This window comes from Prosopis cineraria, unplaced genomic scaffold (genome assembly GCF_029017545.1).
Source record: "Prosopis cineraria cultivar Desert tree isolate PC_DT_omini unplaced genomic scaffold, ASM2901754v1 PC4, whole genome shotgun sequence".
In the NCBI taxonomy this organism is placed as follows: Eukaryota; Viridiplantae; Streptophyta; class Magnoliopsida; order Fabales; family Fabaceae; genus Prosopis; species Prosopis cineraria.
In genome coordinates this window covers 3,161,184-3,185,542 of record NW_026555335.1, presented here as the reverse complement: position 1 = coordinate 3,185,542, position 24,359 = coordinate 3,161,184, and the positions used below count along the sequence as shown (strand labels likewise).

At 34.7% G+C, this 24,359-nt stretch overlaps 3 protein-coding genes across 4 annotated transcripts; 1 reads left to right on the top strand and 2 right to left on the bottom strand.

Moving 5' to 3' along the window:
- Positions 1–3,045: 3,045 nt before the first annotated feature.
- On the top strand, positions 3,046–4,241 carry LOC129308613 (2-hydroxyisoflavanone dehydratase-like). Its single transcript, XM_054949851.1, has one exon. The coding sequence runs from the start codon at positions 3,136–3,138 to the stop codon at positions 4,120–4,122; it is 987 nt and encodes a 328-aa protein (XP_054805826.1). The 5' UTR covers positions 3,046–3,135; the 3' UTR covers positions 4,123–4,241.
- Positions 4,242–6,646: 2,405 nt separating this feature from the next.
- Positions 6,647–16,434, bottom strand: LOC129308606 (probable ATP-dependent DNA helicase CHR12). 2 transcript variants are annotated; one of them, XM_054949837.1, is made up of 12 exons: positions 15,966–16,434; positions 15,425–15,578; positions 14,876–14,940; positions 14,185–14,373; positions 13,137–13,286; positions 11,793–12,188; positions 10,848–11,107; positions 10,496–10,714; positions 9,363–9,570; positions 9,140–9,293; positions 7,913–8,515; positions 6,647–7,576 (listed from the first exon to the last, which is right to left on the bottom strand). In XM_054949837.1, the coding sequence occupies exons 1-12, from the start codon at positions 16,221–16,223 to the stop codon at positions 6,813–6,815; spliced, it is 3,420 nt and encodes a 1,139-aa protein (XP_054805812.1). In that variant the 5' UTR covers positions 16,224–16,434; the 3' UTR covers positions 6,647–6,812. The 2 variants fall into 2 exon arrangements, with proteins under 2 accessions (XP_054805812.1, XP_054805813.1); XM_054949838.1 differs by lacking the exons at positions 15,425–15,578; positions 15,966–16,434 and having other exon boundaries at positions 14,185–14,390; positions 14,876–14,938.
- Positions 16,435–17,721: 1,287 nt separating this feature from the next.
- On the bottom strand, positions 17,722–23,037 carry LOC129308612 (uncharacterized). Its single transcript, XM_054949850.1, is given in 12 exon segments — positions 17,722–18,168; positions 18,171–18,185; positions 18,289–18,366; positions 18,746–18,815; positions 19,280–19,359; positions 19,462–19,577; positions 20,465–20,543; positions 20,942–21,006; positions 21,909–21,975; positions 22,098–22,271; positions 22,391–22,438; positions 22,616–23,037. Coding segments are annotated over 12 exon segments (1,155 nt in total). The 5' UTR covers positions 22,847–23,037; the 3' UTR covers positions 17,722–18,036.
- Between the last annotated feature and the right edge of the window lie 1,322 nt (positions 23,038–24,359).

The following is a 24,359-nucleotide window of genomic DNA, read 5'->3' as shown; positions in this document are numbered from 1 at the left end:
TAAGTGCTATTGTAATCAATTATATGTTGAGCCACCTTTTTGTAGGCAAACTTAACCAAGAATCAGCCACTCTGGCTTTGCTTCCAACTAGCATCCTATCGATCTTTACTAATAATGGTCCTAGTTTGGATAAAATCCCAAGTGGCTTCAATTCTGGACCATATAATAGAACATGGTCTTTTCTTATTAATAGTCAGAAGGATATCAAAACCATATTTATATTTACTTTTTATAACTTGAACCCAAAGGTCATCTCGATGTTTGATAATATGCCAACCCAGCTTCATCTAAAATGCTTGATTATGTGGTTGCGCATGCTTAATTCCATTTCCTCTATGAGTGTTAGGTCTACATACTTTACCCAAAGTAACTAGATGCACTTTTCTCTTTTCACTAGTAATACTCCAAAGGAAGTTGCTGTTTGCCCTCTCCAGTTCATCACATGTTGTAGCTGGGATGCTAGTTGTTTGCATGGTGTAAGTAGGAATACTATAATTGACAAAATTGATCAACATGGTAAGTGAATTAGCCTTCCAATTAGTCAACCTTTTTTCTACCTTATCAATAGCTTCTTGGTACATATTTTTATCTACTCGCTTGTGAAGGATTGGTACTCTCAGGCACTTGGCAAGGTCCAAGGTGTAAGAGAAATCGAGAGCATTACTCAACTCCAAGCTTTTATGGTAAGATACATTGAAGGAGAAGAACACCTTGATCTTTGTTGCATTAATCTTAAGTCATGAATTTTCATAGAGCTGATTTAAGCAATCATTAATTACATCAAACTATTGAAGAGAAGCTTCTGTAAAAAGAAAAATATTATCAACAAAAAGCAAATGAGAGATAAGAGGGCTATCCTTACAGACTTTGACTGGCTTCTATTCACGATCATCCATTTTTTGCTAGATCAAATGGGCAAGTTTCTCCATAGAAATCATAAGAAGATAAGCACAGATATTATCGCCTTGTCCAACACTTCTTGGTGGTTTGAATGAATAAGCTCTTCCCCCATTCCAAATGAATTGCATAGAAAAAGTGGTTATACAATTTCATATAACATTCACTATCTAACTCAGTAATTGAAGTTTTGATTGGCAATTCTTCAAGAAGTTCCAATTAACTCTATCATATGATTTTTTTCAAGTCAATTTTAATAGCCAAGAAACTGCAATTTTCTCCTTTCACACTAATTCTCCATCATTTCCTCCAAGGGCCACTCAAATGACTTACGGCAAAAAAAAAAAATTAATAAATTGACAAGAAAATTGTCACGGGAGGGACTATTCTCATATCTCATGCAGCGCTTTAGAAACATAAAATTTATTGAGCACAAGTACAATATCAATTTATGTAGTTTTTTTTTTTGGCCAAAACAATATCAATTTATGTATTCAAGTTTTCAACAAACTTTATCATATTCTAGTATATTGGGTGGATGCCGTGGCGCACGTTATAATCAGGGTGCAGATGCACCTTTACTTTGAAAATAAAATTATGAATAGAATATGTAAATTTTATAATTTTACATCTGCACTCATGATATTTCGCATTCCTAAACTAAGTACAAATATATGAGCTCAAACGCTGATTAGATATATAATATTTTAATTTTTAAATAGTATATAAAGAGCATATTTAATTATTTATATAAAAGATTATATTAACCAATTTAATATAATTTTTTAAAAAATTACGATTACACTATTTATGTTATTGTATTTTTTTCATAGAATAATCAGTATTTTTAATTATTAAATTACTTATTTTTTCAAAAAAAAATATTAACTTTTAAATAAAATTAGGTGCATGTGGCTCAGCGTCTGGCGCTGCCACCAGTGAGATGCAGGCATAATTCTCCTAGTTCTATACTCCTGTATGATATTTTGAGACATTTTTTTTTTGAAGTATCACGATAAAAAATATAAAATATTTTGAATTTTTTAAAATATATATTTTTTATTTTAATTTATAAAATATTTTTAAATAAAATCTTACGTACTTTATTAGATTTACTTTACAGCTTGCTTATTTTTTAAAATAAAATTATAAATTTTAAAAAACGTCTTTCATTTAATAAAATTAAAGAGTGAGAGACTTCTAGCAAGAGAGAGAGAATATAATAAAAAAGGTACTATTAAAAAATACTATTGGTAAAATTTTATTTTTATCATAGTATATTATATTTTAAAATATTAAATATTCATCAAAAGTATATTATAAATTAGGATGGAGAAAATAATTAATAAGGCTTTCTCTAAAAATATATTTAATTAAGGGGTGTGGTAATTAATAAGAATTTCTAATTGAGATATCCTATTAAATAAGCACAAACATGAGAAAATATAATTTTAAATATAATTATTAACTAGTTTATTGGTGGGCATAATTTTGTTAAAAATCTTATAATATACTCCATTCTATCCATATTATGGGGGCATTTTTTAGAAAGATTATTTAATTCTTAATATAAGGCAAGTGGAAAGTCATTCAATATCCTTTTTCATATTTACGCATATTATAAATTTTATGACTTATCATATACTATGTATTTTTTTTTCTACTTCTAATAGGGTTAAAATTAGATATTTTTTAATTTTAAGATATATTCAGAGTTCATTTGCTTACTAGAAAGAAAATGAATGTAATGAATTAAAAAAATAAAAATAAAATTAAATTAATCAAGATGGGAACCAAAGATGAACCATGTTTCTAAATAAAAAGTTAATTTAGTTTATAAAATTTAAAATAATAATTGGTTAGGTTTGTAAAAGGTGCAGTGATTTTTATATTTATAGCATGTGATATTAGGAGATTTAATTTATTTTTATTTTTTTTAATTTCATTCCATTTATAACCTAAAGAATCGTTAAAGCTGAAATCCCTTGATTCGGTGGAGTAGCTGAAAGCCAGCGGAAAATTGTATTACAACTGGCACGTACTTTGCCTCGGGGACATATATCTTTTTTGATTGCGACACGTTATTATTATTTAAATGATATGTTGATGATTGTTTTGTCTATAAAAATGTATTGAAACTTCGAACATCACTTGTTCACCCTCTTCTCTTCTATTCTCTTCTCAGTTCCATAGAATCGCTCTTGCTGTTTCTGATACCCTGTTTCCTCTGTAATTTCAATGGCTTCCGCTGCCTCTGCTACATCAAGTGCAACAAAAGAGATAGAAATAGAGTTTCCTAATCTTATCCGACTCTACAAGGATGGCACCGTCGAACGCCTCTTTGGGTCCCCCATTGTCCCACCATCTCTCCATGACAACGACACCGGAGTTTCATCCAAAGACGTCGTCATCTCCGACGACCCTTCCATCTCCGCTCGCCTTTATCTCCCCAGGTCCGTCCAATCTAAAGTCCAGAAGCTTCCCATCTTGGTCTACTTTCACGGCGGTGGATTCTGCCTCGAATCCGCCTTCTCCTTCCTCGACCAACGCTACCTCAACCTCATAGCCGCCGAGGCTAATGTCATCGCCGTCTCCGTTGAGTACAGGCTTGCCCCAGAGCACCGTCTTCCGGCAGCCTTCGAAGATTGCTGGGACTCTCTCAAATGGGTTTCTTCCCATTCAACGCCCACCAACGCCGGCGAACCATGGCTCCTCAATCACGGCGATTTCAACAGAGTTTACCTCGGCGGTGACAGCGCCGGTGGAAATATCGTGCACAACATAGCCATGCGATGTGGGGCGGAAGATTTACCTGGTGGTGTGAAATTAGCGGGCGGCTTCCTTTCGTGCCCGTTCTTCTGGGGATCGAAGCCCATCGGATCTGAACCAAAGGAGGGGCACGAACAGAGCCTGCCGCTTTTACTGTGGAACTTCTTGTACCCATCAGCACCGGGAGGGATCGATAATCCGGCGATCAACCCGACGGTGGATGGCGCTCCTAGCTTGGCCAGCATGGGGTGCTCTAAGCTACTTGTTTATGTTTGTGGCAAAGATCAGCTTAGAGACAGAGTGGTTCTGTACTACGAGGCAGTGAAGGAGAGTGGGTGGAAAGGTGAAGTTGAATTGTATGAAGTTGAAGGTGAGGATCATTGCTTCCACATCTTCAATCCCGAAACCGATAATGCCAAGAAAGTTTTCAACCGTTTGGCTTCTTTTCTCATCTGACTCCGTCCAAGCATCTGCATTATTGTTGCTATTTGGCCGTCTATTCTAAAAAAAGAGAGCAGATCCATGAGTCAAAATAGAGACTGAGTTGAGCACCCCTTCCCCAAATAAAAAAAGAAGGGGGGGGGGGGTTGTTGGGGTAATTTGGCATTTGTCTTGCTATATATGTTTGGCCTTCATTTTATGCCTATCGTATGAGATCATGTAAGTTGGAGTTGAGGTACCTACTCAACTCTTTCTTATGGTTTTAAAATATATAACTTCCTCCCATTTCGAAATATACTCTCCCGTTTAAAGTATTTTTAATAAAATTTTATTCTTTAATAAAATAATTACTTATTTTTAAATTGATATTATCTTTTTATATTTATCCTTATTAAATATTCTATAATAAATAAAAAGTATTTTTTTAAAAAAAAAGCAATGATTATATCTTTTTTTTGAGCAAAACAATGATTATATCTTAAAAGATTAAAAATACCTTACATTGTTGAACATCCAACTCCTCAAAAAATACCTTACATTTTTTAACAGAGGAAGTATGTTGTTTAAGCATTTGCCTTTGCTTTTAAAATGCTGCCTTCTTTTCACAATAATCCTTTGTTCCTCTCAAGTTATTCTTGCCAACTTTATTGATACCAATATAAAAAAAAATACAAAGAATAAAAGTATATAGAGTTATAAATATGCCCTTGTATAATAAATTTAAAAAATGATGTCATGTTACTTTTTCTCTTTCATAAAAGGTAATTTTAAAAATATCTTTCAAATGTTATTTAAAGAGCCACACCGTAACTTATAAATAAAATTAAATGAACCTTTTAAAATATGACTTATAAATGAGATTGGAGAGAGTACATGTCATTTTTTTAAATTCTCATTTAGTCAAAAATACAAGATATCAATTAAGATATATATATATATATATATATATATCCAACCATACACTTACTTTATCGTACTCTACTCAAGTAATTGATGAACCATACACTTACTTTATCGTACTCTACTCAAGTAATTGATGAGTATGTTTTAAATAAATCAAATATTGTAGTTATTTCATTCAAGATATGATTGGGAAAATGTCAAATTTTTTTATAAAATCAAGATTTTAACTAACTTTTTTTTTTGAACGAAAAGATTTTAACTAACTTTTTTTAAAAACATAAATTATCAGTTAACAGTGACTTATAATGCAGTCTGGAAGGAGTATGTTTTTTAAGTACTTGCATATAAATTGAGAAAGACAATTAGTACATAGAAATATTTATTACATTGCCAAATTACTTTATAAAGCTTAATAAATATTTTTTGAAACTATTGGAGTTGATAAGAGTACCGCTTTGAACTTCTAAAGGAATATATAATATTTCCGGTGAACTTGAGTTATATTTTTAATCTTGATTGGTCACGTGAACAGTAATTAAGCAGGCGATCCACTTAAGAGTGAAAAAGGAATGTAAGAATTTCCCCTGAAAAAGACTCAAGAATGATGAGGGAGGAGTGCGCCATGCATGTAACATTGGTTGGATATTCACCTTGACATATTTGAATGAATAAAAAGCGAATAACTATAATTAAAGCATGCCGTTGTAAAGATAGATTCCATTATTATTGTAGAGGAGAGTATATTAATTTACTATAACTGAAGCAATGCTATAACATTCGCATTTATTTAGCTTAAAAGCTTTGGTCCCATAGAAATACGCATAAGATTTGCCACTTATTGGAGGAAAGAAGATTATCCTTGTGTTCGCAAAAATTGACTCATAACCTATGAGGTCATGGAATTAAAATTTATTGTTATTGTGAGAATTTTGTAAGTGAGCAATCTGTAATTATCTTTTTAAGTATTCATTGGAAGCATATTTTGATCCTGGTGACCCCCCCAGCTCACCTAAACTTAATTTTATATATATATATATATATATATATATATATATATAAAGATCATGCCCAACTAGATGATATGCTCCGGTAACCTAAGCAGCTGGCATGCCTTAATTAGCTGTCTCTCCAAGGCAGCTCTGATATCTGATAACTAAAAATAAAAGTTTCCCTTAATGGTTGACAGATACACTCCACTTATCCATAATACTGCACTCAGGCCAAGAGTGATAGTTAAATGGAATCACAACGTAAAAATTTGCAGTACTTTGCAAATCTATCCTCAGCATGTCAAGGTAACACATTTCTCAAATAAGTTAATTACTTATAATATTTAATTGCACATAAGGGTAAAATATAGGGAAAATATTAAAGGTCCTTGATATTATCAAATTAGATTTATATTTTAGACTAAACAAAGTTTGAAAAAAATAACAGGCGTCACCGGAGTAGAGTAAGTCAGTGGCCCGTGTGACAAACTTCGTTTTAATCTGACTCGTGATTAAAAGATTAATTAAATCACTTTCCGCATTTCTCCTCCGCTTAATGCTTAATGTAAGGTTTTGATTTATACAACACTTTGGTCTTCATTCATCCGTTTTAGTCAGATCAGAAATCACCAATGTTAAGAGGCTAATTCCAAAATTTGTGCCTATAAGATCATGGACAGAGATTGATTGATTTTACATTGATGCCGATAGGCAGATTACAAATACCAGAATGAATTTGGTGGAAACGATCATTCGTTGATTGAGTGTCATCTAGCTAAAAGTACTGATAAATTCCTAGGGCTAAAAGCAGAATCACAGCTTCATTGCTATGGTAAAGATAGGTAGCCATGGCACATCAGCTCCAATTTGCTCTTCCATTGAACTTTGCCCCCTGGAATCAGATAACGATGAGCTCTGAGCAAGACTGCTTGATCTTTTCTTTCTATAGGTATTCCAGGAAAACATATGCTCATTCAAAACACTTCCTCTGACGCCCTCGTATTCATGTTTCTGTGTATTTATTACTTCCTGCCTGAGTCTTTTTGGGGCAGGACCAGGGTTGACATGGAATGAGTCTTCACTTGATCTCTCTTTCGCCATAGAGAAGCTTTCATTTTGTAGTTCAGAAAAACTTTCTTCTGCTTGCACGTTATCACCAGCAATTGTGTTGCTGTCGGGTGGCAGGTGGTCTCTTCTTCTCCCTTTAACTGGAAGTCTTGACACGTCTTCCCCATTCTCCACAGCTTTCATCCATTGTAGATCACTTAACGTATCAGCATAAACCACTTCTTTTCTTTTCCGCTTTCCAGTAACACTACCAAAAGCAGAACTTTTCACCTTGTCATCCTTGTTCACTGTTGCAGAATACACCCAATCTGGCACTTCATGTTCTTCCATGAGGCGAGATCTGTAGTTCTCCTTCTGCCTTCTCTCTTCATCCATTCTCTCAAACAACCAAAATTCTTCATCTGATCGAGCTGCAAGGCGGTTGATTTCCCTCTCACTTGGCACATCAGTCCCAAGTGAGCTTGTGCCTCTGCGCATAATCTCTTCCAACATTTCTCTCCTGTCCTGAGCTGCAACCACACACAATTTAGCTATATGACAGACTTCAATGACTCAGATTATTTTTCAGTCTCTCCAATGATTTGTTCTTTGGCTCTTTGCTAGTGCAGCTTGATACAACACAATACATAAGTTCAGCCATGATTATAAGCAACACGGTTCAGTGCTTCTGCTGAATCAGTGAACCAAAGGCTATTTTCTCGCCCTTTTTCCTCTAAAATTCAAATGAAATCCTCTACTTGATTTTTAAAAAGTGAGCATAGAGATGGCAAAAAAAAAAAAAAAAAACCAGAAAAAGAAAAAGTGAGCATATTCTAACGCCATAATATATCAGGAATACAACAGACCTGTTGAAGTTGTGTTAAAAAGCCCCGCCTGGATGACTTTAGCATCAATGCCCATCTTTTGTTTTGCACGCTCCAAAATCACCTCTTCAATTGATCCCACACTAACCAGCACAAAAACCCTTACTTCTTTTTTCTGTCCAATGCGATGAGCTCGATCCTCAGCTTGTTGATCCATTTGAGGGTTCCAATCACTGTCAAAAATTATGACAGTATCTGCTGTTTGCAAGTTTAGACCAAGGCCTCCAGCACGGGTGCTCAAAAGAAACATAAAATATGGAGAGTCAGGAGCATTGAACTGTCGCAGTAGAGTCCCTCTTTCCTCAGTTTTTGTTGAGCCATCGAGTCTAAGAAACTTGAAATCATGAAGACGCAGATAAATTTCAAGAATATCCATGAGACGAGTCATTTGTGAGAACAGAAGGACCCTGTGCCCAGTTCTGCGAAGTTTTGGTAGCAAACGATCGAGGAGTTCAAACTTCCCTGATGCTCGGACTATCTCATCCTTGTTCCACATATTATGTTCTCCCACAAAGAGGTAGGGATGATTACAACACTTTCTGAGTTGCATTGTTAAATTCTGTAGACTCTTGGATTTCCCAGTGCCTACAAGTTGCTCTCCAATTAGAAAAACGTTCGACACAAACTAGTCACAGATCTTGCGTAAGCAGAAAAGCTTTGAAAACAACCTAAATATTACCAGGGGTAGAATATTCAAAATCTCAGTTAAACTGACTAACAGAAAGATTTAAACATGTAGTCTAAAGAGAGAAAAAATTCAACACACCGAGTGATCATAAACCATTTCCATATTCAATTACCATGGATGGGTTTTTCAGGATTCACCTATCCAAAACAAAGTTGCAACTGGCTAAACATATCAATAGGAAATTTCTTATTTTGGTGATCAGAGGGACCAACAGCCCAAACATCGCTAGGAAATGACAGGAAACTAAATCGCACAGAAAAGGTTCATAGCTCTATTTTTTAAAAATGGGCTTATCTGAATCATAAGCATGTACTGAAAATAACAAGCTAAGGGTTTTTGAGAACCGATCAAAGAAAGGGAATTTTTTTTTTTTTTGGTGGGGGGGTTAAACACTTGCAGTTGACAAACATTAAATTGAAAGCACTTTGAAAAAAATATTTTTTGGGGTCAAGCTGTTAAAAAAGAGAATCAACCAAGGAGATAAATGGAAAGCATGACCAAAAACAGACAAACAAACAAACCATTGTCCAAGCCAACTCTGCCCAAGTCAGTAACTTGTTGATAATATACTTTCTGCCATGATGACATGTCACATTTGAGTATGACCTGAGATTTCCCCGGAAGATATTTTTCCACCTCATCTTTCTTCCTTCTCAATATGAAGGGTCTTATTACCTAAGAGTGAAAAAGAGTAGTCAGAAGTTGAAAAGGGCCTGTGAAAAAGAAACTAGAAGAGAAACCCACTTGATGAAGACGACGAATGATCAATAGCTGTTCTTCATCTGTTAGAGAGACATCAACTCGGTCCGCAAAGGGGGCATTAAACCAGTCCTCAAAATTTTGAACTGAATTAAAAATGTTTGGAAGGAGAAAATTAAGAAGGGACCACAGTTCCTGCAAACTGTTCTGAATAGGGGTGCCAGTCAGCAGGAGTCTACGTTGGATGTGATAGCTGCACGCAAATACAATTTCAATTAGAAAAGTAACACAATTAAAGTCACAGAGATTTATTTAAGAAATGAAAATTTTGCAGCAGGGCCTAAGAAAGTCAAGATGTGTACAGCACAAACAGATTGGTTATTTTATTTAGGGACAAGTATCATGTATCCAATACTATGAACTAATCCAGATTCAAGTATCATTAGACCCCAAATAAAAAGTAGCTCTCCTAACTAAGTTTTTTGCCCCCATCTATAAGGCCAAAACTTGAAATTTTACTCGCAGGCATCACATTTGTTCCACTTGACTCAAACCTTTATTAACAAATTGATAACTCGAACAGCTCTCAAACAAATAAAACAACCAAGCAGCAGGAAGAATCGTGAAATTGGAAAAAGGAAATCCAGCAAAGTAATTATGCTCTATAAGTTATATTCAATGTTTTTAAAAATAGGCAAACATTAAATTGGTGAAAGTACTGATTCACGGTTCATTGACCAAATTGTGGCCAAAACGATGATAGTTAAATATTTATATACTATTTAATATATTAAAAATATCATAAAATACTGAAAAAAGGGACTAGTGTGAAAAAGAAAATTAGGAATCATTTTGTAAAATTAATATAAAATGTTTAAACATACTTTATAAATTATAAATAGCTACAGGTCAACGCTCCTTTCAAGCATGGTACATCCAAATAAAAGAAAATTGGATGAAAAAGTGTATATTTGAAATTAAAACACAAGAGGCTGAAAATTGAGATTGTAAATATGCATCTTTTGAAAATAAAATAAAACAAGAGGGCGCATCAAGTCCAACTCAAAAAAGCATCCCAAATGTAAACAAAATCACCTCAATTGTATCATTAGAATCCTCGAAAATGTACACGTGTAAAAAAAAATTGTAAGGAAAATATTGGCCATATTGAATCATACCCAGAGTCAAGCGTTCTTGCTAGAGCACACTCATGATTCTTCAACCGATGCCCTTCATCCACAATCAAGTAGAACCAGTGAATTTTCTTGAGAAATGCCTTATCTCTCATTATAAGATCATAGTGTGTTATCAGAACATTAAACTTCCCCTCTCCTGACAATTCCTCCTTCATTGCTTTTCGCTCATCCAACCGTCCATCATAAAGAACAGTTGTAATGCTGAATACAAGAAAATCCGCAAGTGATTTGAAAGTGATCATGATTTACATAAACCCATCAAACACAACACTCCTCCCTCTTCCCACCAAGAGAGCAGGAGAGGTAGTAACTTTACAAACTCCAATGGACATACCTTGGAACCCATGTCGAGAATTCATTTATCCAATTTGGCAGAACAGCTTTTGGAGCCACAATCAAGTGGGGACCAGTCACACCCTTGTTCTCCATAAGATATGCTATCAAAGAAATTGTTTGTATTGTCTTCCCCAGCCCCATTTCGTCCGCCAAAATTCCATTTAGATTGTTATTGAACAAAGAAAGCATCCACTGAAGCCCTTCTAACTGATATGGTCTTAACTCTCCACCTTGAAGGATGGAAGGTTGCTCAGTTACCTGCAAAAATATAAATTGTTAGAATACCACATTTAACTTCCATAGAAGAGCAGCAATATAAGGTATACTATTACAAATGACTAACTGTGCAATTTTGCATTAATTTCAATTAAAATGTTGAACATGTATAATTTATGAGAACCTACATAGAAGGAACATAATTCCAAGTGTTTGACATGAACAGAACCGGACTGACAGTTGTGTAAGGCATCCATATAAAGCGAAGCTTAGATCATTAGAAACTATTCTGGAAAAAGTATATAAAATACCCCCACATTATATGTACATTCTAAAGTAAATATAAATCTCAAGCAAATCAGACCATTGTGATTTGTCCCGGGTAGGACAACATATTGAGACGACACCCAATCATTATTTTTTTTTTGGGGGGGGGGACTAGCCAGGGAGAATTAACCAAATAAAGGTTCTTTCTTGCGTCAAAAGGAATGTTATTGTCCATAATCCATATATTGTTTGGTAACAAGTTACAAATTGATCCCAGCATAAGGTCATTACTTATCCAAACTAAAGCATTCACCATACCCAATATCAAACAAACATTAGAAATAACTGTATGTACTGGCTGAAAGTCAAACTGATTATGGCAAACACAATACATCTTTCATTGGGAAAACTATTTATTTTAAAGAACTTTAGTGCATTAAAATAATGTACTGACACCTACCTTTTCTTGAATTGAATGTATGGCAGAGTGGTATTGCCGTTGACCTTCAAGTAAATCACTAGTGTCACCATTATGATCAGAATCTATCATATCAGCATATTCCTCAGGAGGTGATTCCTTGGATATTCCATTCTTAGAACCATCTGACTCTGGTAGTTCAGCTTCTGAGTCTTCCAAAGGTTCAATGCCATCTGTTTGTTTTGAGTCCTTTTGACGCTGAACAGCTGCTCCCAAATTTACAAGCAACTTATTTGTTTCCTCAAGAAGCAAAGTCAATCTTTCATTCTTACTCTCTTTGACCATTCTCATATAAGCTTCTTGATCATCAGCCTTTAAGGCTTGAAACCTCAATTTCTCAGCCCGTGTTGCACGTTGTCTTTGCCTTCCATGCCATGCCTGAAAATTACTTATGAGAATGCATAAGCCCTCTTCAATCGATGATAAATGAAAAATTCAACGCATCAAGAAGAACAACAAATCTCATAAATTTGCCACAGAAAAGCAGTGAAATGCTCAAACTTTTAACAGCTTTTGGAAATAAACAAAATCCTTGCAGACAAGAGAAGTACAAGCATCAATTATAGAGAAAGTACCAATGTACTCCAGCAACTATATCCATTAAGTTGGAAATACAATGCGCCTACAACTATTAGAACTTAAGGGAATACTTCTACAACTGCATATCCTGTTCTCTTCCCATTTCTTAATTCCTTCCTTTAAAGTATTCCCCAATTTTTCAGCAGCATCTTGAATTCATTTTGTAACATCCAAACAATAATTTGCTTTTAATGTTCTTTGTGTCCATCCTCTCCTCTTCAAAGTCCCTTTCAAATTCAATAACTATACAAGTCAATCCTTTTTTTTTTTAAAAGAAACATACAAGTCAATCTTAAATTTAAGAAATGCAATATTATAAGGGAGAGATATCATACTTCATAACTTCATATGCAATAAATCAAACTCCATCCTACCACCAATAAAATAGCTTCATACGCAAGATTAAGCTGGATGAATTGGGATTAAAAAAGCTTCAATATTCATTTTGTCCAGAATTGCATTAAATGTTAAAACAGAAAAATTAATAACAAAAAGGGAGAGGGTGAGGCAGGGTAAAAGAATAAAGATTGAAGACAGCAAAGAAGAAAGACATCAAATAAGAAACTGTAACTCATTCAATTACAGATCAAACAAACTACTAAATGTCAGTAGACCTGATTCCCACGGCAAAAGTAGTCACAAGTGATTTCAAATATAATATGTTATATGTCAAATTTAGATATCGTATTTTCTTCCAAATAACAAATGTTTCGCAACACATGAAAGACTGAAGAAGGAATTTTGTACCTGAACACCATCATTTCTCTGTTTTCTTCGTTTCAAAGAAGCTTGAATTTGTAATTGGAACTCACGGACAGCATTAAGTATTTCTGCAAAAAATTTTCTTTTTCTGGTCTCTATTTGATTCTTTTCCTCCTCTTCTAATTTTGACAATCTCTGCATTGGAGGTTTTAGAGACAAGAGAAGTAGGAAGCAAATTTTAGTCCATTTCAGATACTGAAAATAAGCATAGAACAAAAAATTCCAGATCAGTACACATGTCATGTTACTTTAACTAGTACGTATCGTATTGTAGACTAAAAAGGTGCAGACAACTAGAAAACCCTAGTTGATTTATAATTCTTTCTACATTTTAGACCACAAAGATGCATATAACCTTAAGGATTACTTAATGAAGATCAATATAATGATGTTGCACTTGATGAAGAAGAGTTGGTTTATATATTTTAGAATAAAGCTAAGAAAATTTGTCAAACATTGACGTATTTTATGATTCAAGTACTTGAGGTTGTAATTTACCTATGATATGTTATGAGAATTCTTTTAAATATGCATTTGTTTTTTAATCTATATACTGATCATCATCAATTAACTCTTGCATATTTTAAAACTACCCGTACATCTTCAGAAAGCATTTTGGAGCCCTTGGTGCTAAAAGGGAGACTATTAATAACTATTTTTCAACTTCTGTGAAAGCGTGTGTATGCATGCGAGTCACCAAGTGATGCTTTCAGCATGTCTCCTAAAATCTTGTAAACCATGAACTATCCAATTGAAATATTGCAAGGTATGTTTTAGTGATAAGGCGACCCATATAGCTCCAGACTTACAGTCAAGTATCAGCGGACTTTGACATAAACCATCAGAATAAACCATAATAGGAGTCTAAGAACAATCAAATGAATCAACAAAAAAGATGGAACATTCTCATTGGATCAATAAAGCTTCATCATCCAGAGAGATGAAATATAACATATAATATACATTATATGGAAAGCCATTACAAACACAAACACAAACAGAGAGAAAAAAAAATATTAATACACATAATCACCTCAGCATCCCTTTTCTTCCTTAACTGATCATCAGCATCCATGGCAAATGGATCCCCAACACCATACATAGGACGGCGCAACCGCATCATTCCCCAGTCAAACAACTGCCTGTCAGGATATGCACATTTAACATTGAGCCAGTATTCAGCACTCACATCAGATCGAACCTTCTTCTGTAACTCTGCTAGCTGCCAAAAAAAAGGTCCTTGCCAACAAGGACACAGTTCATGTCATTTCTCAGCTCTAGATGGAACAAAAAAATATACATATACACTAATCACCCTCACTAGAAAAGAATCTTTAGCTACACATTTTATTAAAATGAAGAGAAAGCTAGAAGTTGCATCTGCAAAATGTTTGACTTGATACATTGGATAAACCTAGCCACACTTAAGGATAACGCAAACATGAGTGTTCTAATTTAAAACTTGCCAAAAGAAATAAGTGCCGACTATCTTCTAACAAAGGCACGAGTTGGCCAAACTCAATAACATTTCAAAAGCCACAGAAACAACTGAAGCTTCCTACCTCACATTGCATAAAAAGAAATAAAGTCTGCCTGCCCAGCTTCTAAGAGAGGCAAAAGCCCAACTATCACACACACACATACACACACATATCTAGCTTCCAAGATAGACATGAGCCACAATACACTAAGTGTCATGGAAAGATTTCAAGAATCAAGTTTACCTTCAGTGCATACAGCTCAAGCAGGCACTTTGTCTGCAGGTCCTCTCCCCTGCTTGAAGGCAATCCTGGCTCAAAACAATACTTCGTCTAAGTAAAGTTTTTGAAAAATCGTTGATATAACTTTAGTCAATCTCAGACAATGCATAAGGCCAGCCAACACATCGTTTATGCCCTGAACATGATAACTTAGTTTGGTCTTACCATCTATCAGTTCTCAAGCAAGCTTATCAACAAGAAAAGATTAAATCTAAACCAACAATCACCACTTACCACCAAATCCTTGGCCAAGATTGATGGTGTTATAGATTATGGAAGCGATAGCTCTAAAGGTCATTAAGAGTATAACAATTGCAAAAACAGATTGATTAATCTATCAATGTTGTGAAAAATTGGAAGGAGTCACAACGGTACTGCTTGGATGAATTCACATGCTGAAAGCAGTGCTAAGAAATAAAACCCACACTCTCTACCATGATTACATAGCTAAACAGGTGCAAAATATGTAAGAGAGAAGGTAGTGCTTCTTTTTTTTTTTACTACAATTTTAACCTTCAAGTTCATTTAACCGATGCTTGATCTGACTTTTATAACGGCTTTCCCGTTCTTCCTTCAATTTGTAACCCGACACACAACTTGGTCTTTGTTTCAATAGTGCATCTTCAAGATCCGTCAACAAATCTTCTCTAGAATTTCCTGCATTATCCTGCACAATACAAAAACAATAGTACAAATTTGATAAAAGTTAGAAGCTTTATTTAAAAAAAACAAAAGGAAAAGAAAAAACGTGGGGTATAACTGAACAAGAACTGTAACAAATCAGTCTAGATAACAAAATTGGTAAGATAGGCTAATTTCGCACGAATTAAGCCTAAAGTTCTACTTAAGCTGCAAATAGCATGCCCCCAAACAATTCAAAGCACCAAAAACTCATTAATTTTCCTAAATCATAGTGAATTCCTGGAAAAAAAAAACCAAAACTTGACAAGAACCCATTGCACCGAAACATCCCTAGTCTCACAAACTCCGCCAATTACCCCCAAAAATCAGACACAACAAAGAATTAAGCAAAAATTTAAGGTAAAACACCTACCAAAACCTTGTCAGCAGGGGCATCCACCTGTTTCTCTTCAGATCCGGCTCCACCCCCACTCCCATCAGGGACCTCAAATTCATGGCCATTACTGGAAGCATCTTCGACGCCATGATAGATGGAAGAAACGGTGTTGAAAAGATCAGGAGGCAGAGGGAGGTTACGGGAGACAAGGTTGAGAGCACAAATGAGAGTCTTGGTCTTCTGGGCATGATCAATGGGTGGCTGCTGCTGCTGTTGGCTCTGCAGCTGAGCCATGAGCGTGGCGGGAGCGAAGCAACGGTTCGCTTATTTAACGAATATTTGAAAGAGGGAATTAATCTGTGCTTGCTATGCCTTTTGAGTTTAGAGTGACCAACAAAAACACACTCTTCTTACAAAGACAATACAAACATACGCCCGCTCACGCCCCTCCTATTATCGTTTCATTGTTTCACTACTTCGCCCAAAACCCTCTCTTCGCCGCTTTCTCTCTCTTCGCTTATAAACGGGGATGCTTTGAGGGTCTTGTTACCGAAGCGCCTTGTTATTGGTTGAATCCAAACACGGCTCTAAGTTTACATGGTAAGACATTTATGCCCCTCAATCTATATCAAATCCCTTTTCTATTTAAACTTCTTTTGTTTTGGTCCAAATTGTAAAAAGTTAATTTTCCGAACAGTTGGATAAATTTTATGTACATTTTATTTTTTAAAAAAATTGGAACTATTTTTTAAAATAAATATACTAATTTTTTATATTAAAAACATAAAACCTCTATTTTAGGTCTAACATGCTTATGTGAAAGACAATTTCAAAACATTGACGTAGAACCCTTAAAAAACATAACTTTGTTGATTTTAGCTTGGTAACTAATACTTTGAGAGGTTGAGCTTTTCAACTTCTTTAAAACTTCTAGTGTTTTTTTTTTTTTCATGTAAACGGAAACAAATCACTTCCCAGTACTTACCCAACAAAAAAGCAAACATCATATTAATTATAATGTATTATTATCATTTATTATTCAACAAGCAGATTTTATGCTTAGAAGAAAGATTGTTCATTATAAATCAAAATGTGAGTGCGTGTAAATTGTGCACTATTTATTTTATCATATGATAAAGACTTTACTTGTTAAATATATACAACTTTTATTTTAAATGGAAAATGGAAATTTTTATTAAGTCGAATGTTAAATATGTTTTATTGAAATATCTCCTATTATATATATTTTGGCAAAAATCAGTTTCTTCCTATATTATTAATAAATACTTAATTTGAAATACAACAGTCAATTATTTCACTGTGTTTATTGCATTATTTAAGATATTGTTATATAGCATTTAATATAATATTTTCCAAATTGAAACTAAAATAGTAAAAATAATATTATATTATATTAACAATGGTATCATTTTTCAATCAACAAAATTATATTCTGATTAAAAGCATCCACTCATAACAGCTTACAAGGATTTTTACCCAAAATCTAAAAGAACGCGAAAACGATGATGGATCAAGATCAACAGTAAATATACCAGAAATATTGCCTTTATATTTACAGCACACATTGATTAGAGATGGCTTGATTCTCTTGAAATAAGGCCAAACCTTAAACCAACTTAGATGTGATATGAGATGACTATCTATGACAAAAAGAAAGCTCGAGGATTACGAAAGCACACTTTCATTATCCCAAAACTTTCAAAATTACAAATTTCTTTCTCCTTAGTTGATACCATCTATTCAAGGCCTGGACAAGAAACAACAGCCCACAGGAAAGACAAAAGTTAACACTTTTATGCAAGATATTAGTTACAACTGGCACGCGTAACTACTTTCTGCATCTTCTTTATTGATGAACCAGCACAAAATCCAACATAACCCATAAGCAATTATAAAAGCCATATATACAGTTGGGCCAGCGTGAAAGTTGATAATTAAGTAAACAAGGTGTGTTAACAACTTCATAAAGGTCCTGAAAAGAACAGTAGTTCAAGTGAACAACATGGTGCTCTCTTTAAAATGTTAAGTATGGGAAGAGATTCAAATTTGGCTTTTGCATTGAATGCTTGGAGAATTGTCGCCTGAACTAAATCTGAGGGGATCCATGAACGGGAAATAATGCCATTGCAGTGAATGTTTCATGACCACTTGTATTCTTGACTAACTCAACGTTCAACCCTGCAATGCGCTGCTGATTGGTTCTTGGAAATACTGGAGAGAGATAAAAATAGCCTCCTATTGAACAAGATGGAAATTAAACAGTGACAATATTCTTGACAGGTCAAAACTTTTTACACTTTTGACTAGCAAAAGACAAAAAAGGCTAGGCTGATAGTACCTCAGTCCGGATCGTTCGGCTCCCCTGATGAGGACATGTGTTTAAGTATGTATCAAATACATCGTTGGCATTTTCCCCCTATTTTTTTAAAAAAATATTATCAGTAGCGGGAAGCAGCAAGGAAATTATATTCAGCACCGTTGTCCTTTTTCATGTGCAAATTCTAAATCTATAATAGACAACTACACACAGCTTACAAAGCCATACAAGACTGCACAATGTCACTGAATATGAAATTCTGAGCATGTAGCCTGAGAACTTTAGAAGACTGACGACAAAAGAGCTCATAAAAAACAAAAAATCACCCAATAGTACAGAAAAAACATGTTTCATAACCTAAAGAGGGCATCTCGCAAAAGTAGCTTTTCGAATTCCTAAGGAATCTCTGATTGGCACTTGCCTTGGCACAGGGGAACCACAAGTACAACATAGATATAATTATTGAACAATGGAATACCTTCAATGCATCATCTTCTTCAATGCATTCTTCTAACCCAGCAAGTCCACCGAAGGCAATCAGCAAGTGTCTACCAGATTAGAGAAACAAGCAAACCATAAATTAGTTTTGAATGGAAACAACTTTGAATCATCACAAACATATAACTTTATTCACCTTTACACTTCAGATTTGTTCAGTTTATGTAGCTTGATTTAAGTAGAAGAATTTCACCTTTGGAAGGGGGGGGGGACACTAAAAAGAAGACTCTTTAGGCTCCAATCACATTTACAGAATAAGAAGAAATTTACACGGAGTGAATCAACAAAGGAAATAAGTTCAATGCGAAAGTATAATGAATTATTTGTGCATAACTAACAATTAGAGCTTACTCATACTGTAGAAAGATGACAGTAATAAATATGATTTCCCAGCAGCCAATGCAGAGGCAAATTTTGTATTTCTCTGTTTGCTTGAAGTAGTTCAACCAAGTTATAATTATCACCTAAATAATCTAGCATATAGAATTTTATAATTGATGATACAGCCAAATACCTGAAGGAAGGAATTTTAAGATCAGATGACTTGATAATCTGACCATGCTCAGAGGTACCGATTATATGATCATAGCCACCCTGTCATAATGACAGAAGTTAATGAGAGAAAAGGCATATGAATTAGGGTAAAACAAAAATTATGGTACCCAAGATGGAAAGTGAAATGGAGAGAAGGGATACCTTGTATTTGCAATCCTTAAACACTGAACTCAGATTATGTGCATAACGCACTTGATATCCCCAGTATAATCCTTCTTCCCTAGGCTTGGACCATGAGACAATCTGATGTGGTAAATCTAGATGAATGAAGCAGAACCTTGTAAATAAGCTCCATAAACATTAAACTTGGTTTCGAACCAAAGAAAGATTACACAAGCAATCAAATAGCCAAATAGTAAGCATCCACAAGCCACTGTCATTAACTGAAGCTCCTTCAGAACTACACTTCCTCAATAATCACCTTAGCCTATACTTTCTCTTGCACTACATGCCAATTTTTCTTCTTTCTTTTTCTTTCCCCCTTATCAAAGCTTAGTATGCAAGAAGAGGCAGGTGATGATTCATTCCAAGAGAAGAATAACAAGCTTCAGTTAGAAAATCAGTGAAACATTGTTCCTACTTGCATAGTAAGTACTTGGCTGAGAAAACTGTGCCTTTCCATTTTGGAAATTATATTTATCAGACCTCTCCAATGATCTTCACAATGGAAGAAAACTCCACCAACCCTCGCAATAAATCTTTGAAGGAAAAGGAATTTACAGAAATTCTAGGATAGAACGAAAAGGAACATCACTCTAAAGAAATAGCATATTGAAACTGCATTTTAGAAATACCAATTCGTCATAATGAGTTTGCAAGATAAACAAATAAAGACCTCAAGCTGATAATGAAAGGTTGCACAGAAAAGGAAGCCAGCTTGGTTTTCCCCATTCCCCAAGGATAAATACAGAACAAAAAATTCCATCTCTTTAATTGACCAACACACAGCTGGAAGTGGAGAGGTGGCCAATACCCTGAAGAAGCTGAGATATAACAGCAAGAAGGACAAAAATCTAGTCTGCACAATCCTATTAGGATGGCATAGTTTATGGCGAGAATCATGTGACACAATTTACACAAAAATGATTGCAAAACAGCTTAAGCAAATCAAAATAAGGCAGATAAACAGAGATCAAATTATTACCTGCATCCAAATTGCGGTTGGCACCCATTGCCACAGTAACTCTTCTTTGTGGCTCAAGTTCTTGGTCGACTAAAACATGCTGCAAAGGTTGTGTACTAAATTAGAGCATACACAATTACACTTAATACTTACCAATGACCAAGCGTATTTGGTAAATGACTTCCCCCCCCCCCCGGGGGGGGGGGACAAGAAGAGATGGTCAGAAGTGTTTCCATCTATGCACAGTACAGCAAAAGAACATTCAGGTTATATCAGATCAAATGTCTTCCAGAGCTAGCATAAGGGGAATGTAAGGATAACACTTCAAGGTATTCTCCATTGACAAACGTCAGAAGAGAAACAGGGAAAGAGAATGGAAGAAAGATAAAAGAAAAGGAGACAAAGGAGTGTGCAAAGAAATGAAAGGGGCTCATCGGTTGATGCAAAGCAAAATGTTTAGCTCCAGGTTAAGTACATGATGAGATAATATGCCCATACCTTACTTAAACCCACATCAACTAGTGTTCCACCAGAGTTTGAATCTTTTTCTTTTAGGGTGACACCTGCCAAAATTATGGCAATGTATCAAAATTATGGCCAGAGTAACTTTGGGAATAAAACAACAAATAATGTAGTAAATGTTTTGATCTGGAGAAAGGAGACGCTCTATAAAAGGCAAAAAAGTGCATGCAAATAAAACATAGGATAATATGCCTGCCTAAAATGGTAAAAAAAATATTAAAAAATAAAAAATAAACAAGATAACGAACACCATAGAGCTCCCCATTCCCACTAAATGTATTTCAGGGTGATTTCCTCAAAAGACGAATATGACAAACAAGAGAGGAGGGCATGTAAGCAATCACATCCATAGCAGATGCGAGGAGAAGAATTTATCCTTGAAAATTAGAGCATCCTACTCCAACAAAATAATTTTAAAACTTTACATTATCTCTCCTCAAGTAATTACCATTACAATAAATCTTCTTGCCATATCAATCAACATATCAAGATATAACTAACATATTCGATAAAATAAAACATCAGCTGATGGTAATGACCCTGTTTATAGCAACTTAACCTCTCCTTGCATGAATTACGCATTAAAGCCCAAAACATATCAAATCTTTGAATGCCTCACTAAAATGTCAATATTTCAGGTTACGAAGTGAGAGCAATAGGGTGCGAAAATATCCCTGGTATGGTTCCTTTTCTTTTTTGACAAATAACTATTATTTCTCTTGGGATGAAACGATGTTTCCACATTCATAGACAGCATTTTCATAATATAACAGAACCTTATGGAGCTGCCCATTAATATGCTGCAAGTGCTAGGTTACAATCTCTTGCATGGGCCAGTCGATAACAAATGATAATTAAATCAGGCTTCCATGAACAAAGATTTTTACTTTTCATATACAAGAAGACGTGGCATGAGAAATTTCAGTTGAACATGAAAGCCTACCTTCTCGATATGGACCCCATTCATGTTTACGTAAATGGTGCGGAGCATCAAGGGGTGGCAACAAGCCCTGTTAAGAATAATACAAATTACTGAAATGAGACACTGAACAACGATTGAATAAACAAATTTAAGAAATGCAGTTACGGGCAGTAGCAGGAGGAAAGCTGCATTTCAGTGAGTTGGTCGAACCACAAATCTCAGGCTGTTATGTTTTGGGAAGAGAGCCTTTCTCAAATATTGTGGCGTTTCAAGATACTGTAAGATTCTTATGAGGAAAGCAGCACCACTTTCTTCGTCTGTGTCATCCGGCTTCGCAATATTGTGGTCTTTATCGATGTTACTTTTATTGTCAAATACGACAACCTATTCGGACAACAAAATCGATCACTATAAGCAATATTAGCTTAATCAACTTTTCATCATACTATAGAAAATTGGGACAAGTCAACAATTTGAAGCACTAAATTAATGCAAACAGCAACCTCGTTGATTCGGAAAATAGTGGCGGCACGAGCTATTTGACCAGCCAACTGAAAAGGGAGAAATATGAAAAGAATTCTCAGTATTAAAGAGAAAAGAGAAATAGAACAAAGGGCCTCTTGAAAAAAGCTATCGTTTTTGGGCACTGAGCAAAAATGCAGGAATTCCCTGTTCTCTGTAATTCCTTATTAATCAAACAAAACCCAGAAAGGGGTGGGGGAGTGTACTCGAGTAGCAAGCTCGTAAGATTGTGTATTGTCAATGATGGAACCAGGCACGGCAATGCTGACAGTAGGCATTTCCTTGGCTTCGTGATCCTCCTTCTCAATGTTTCTTTTCTTTTCCTTCTTCCGGAGCTTCTTCATCTTGTGAGCATCACCATTAGTAAGCTCGCAATCGTTTTGTTGCTCTTTCGCTTCTGTTTCTGCCTCTGAATCGGTTCTTCTCTTCTTTCCCATTTCTGCGACGTCTCTGCTCTGTATGGGACTGGGAGCGGAACCCGACGTGCCTTTGGAGGGTTTTAGGTGCAAAGACCTTCTTTTGTTTTTTTCCCCTTCTCTCGTGGACAATAAGAATCTGTATCCCGCCGAAACAGGAGCTCTCCTGGGAATGCAATTTTTTTTTTTCCCAAAGTATCTCCACAATCAGTGTAAGACTAATCTTTTACAGAATTTAAACCTTATTTAAAAGGTTGTCCACACTCAAGTCATTGTTTTTCGTACCCATTTCCAGTAACTTTTTTAAATTGACATTTACAGTACAGGATCCTAGTTCATTTTCATAGCATTCAATAACAAACCACTTGTTATTTTTGCTCTTGAATTTTCCACAATTTTATTGTGTTTTCACGAGTGGATCCCTGCTTAAGGATGAAGTTACTTATTGACTTGTGGCTGACAGGGAATCGTGTTAGTTAACTAGTTTTCTCCATGCTTGCCTGTTTCAATTTTTTCAAACGATGAATAATCCATAAATTTTGTTTGATTACAAAATTTAAAATTTTCATAATATCATTTTAAAATGTCGTATTCCACACACAATTTAAGTTTGATAGTTTTAGGTTATAAAAGATATTATAAAACTAAAGTAAAACTATACATATAATCTTTTATCGTTAAGGCAAAATCAACGTTCATGCTTAAAACAATGTTGTTTAAGTATTTGATTTGTAATCATATTTCTCGGTGATAACATTACTACGTGGAATAAATTTCTTGCTAAAGGAGCATTGAACTAAAAATTGTGTGTGTTGCATGATTTAAGTTTAAAATCGAAATGTCAAACACCTGAAATCAGGGGCGGAACTTCCTTTTTTTACGAGGGGAGGGCAGATTTTTTTATCATTATTATTTGTAAGGTATAGGACTATAGGTATAGGTTATGTTGGGAGATAATTTGCAAGCCTCCAATTTCTTTTTTAAATTATGATCTTTTCATTTTAAATTACGAAACATTTCTAAATAAAATTTTATATATTAATAAATTTTATTAAACATATTTAATAATTTTATTTTTTAAAAATAAAAATATAAATTTTTAAAAATAATCATCATTTAACATATTGAAAAGAAAAGAGATAAAAATTAATTATAAAGATAAAAAATAATATTAAAATTGATATATTTAATGAAACACTAACATACTCAAAGTGTTTTATTTTGAAAAGTGTTTTATAGAGACTAAAATATTCTTTTAAAAGCGTCATATAATTTGAATAGAGGGAGTATAATTTTATACTTTTAGTCTCATAATAAAATTTAACCCAGCTCAAAAAAATTAACCCAACTTAAAAAATAAATAAGATTGATTCAAATTTTTTAATTTGAGAAATTGGAGTCTGATAAGCTATATGCCAGCTCTAAGCACTCACTCTGTCGTGCTGTGCAAGTTGCCAAGTGCGAAGCTTGAAGCTCCTGCCGTGCTCCTGTTCCCATCCAAGTCCAGAAGCAGCGATGACCCGATGAGCATGAG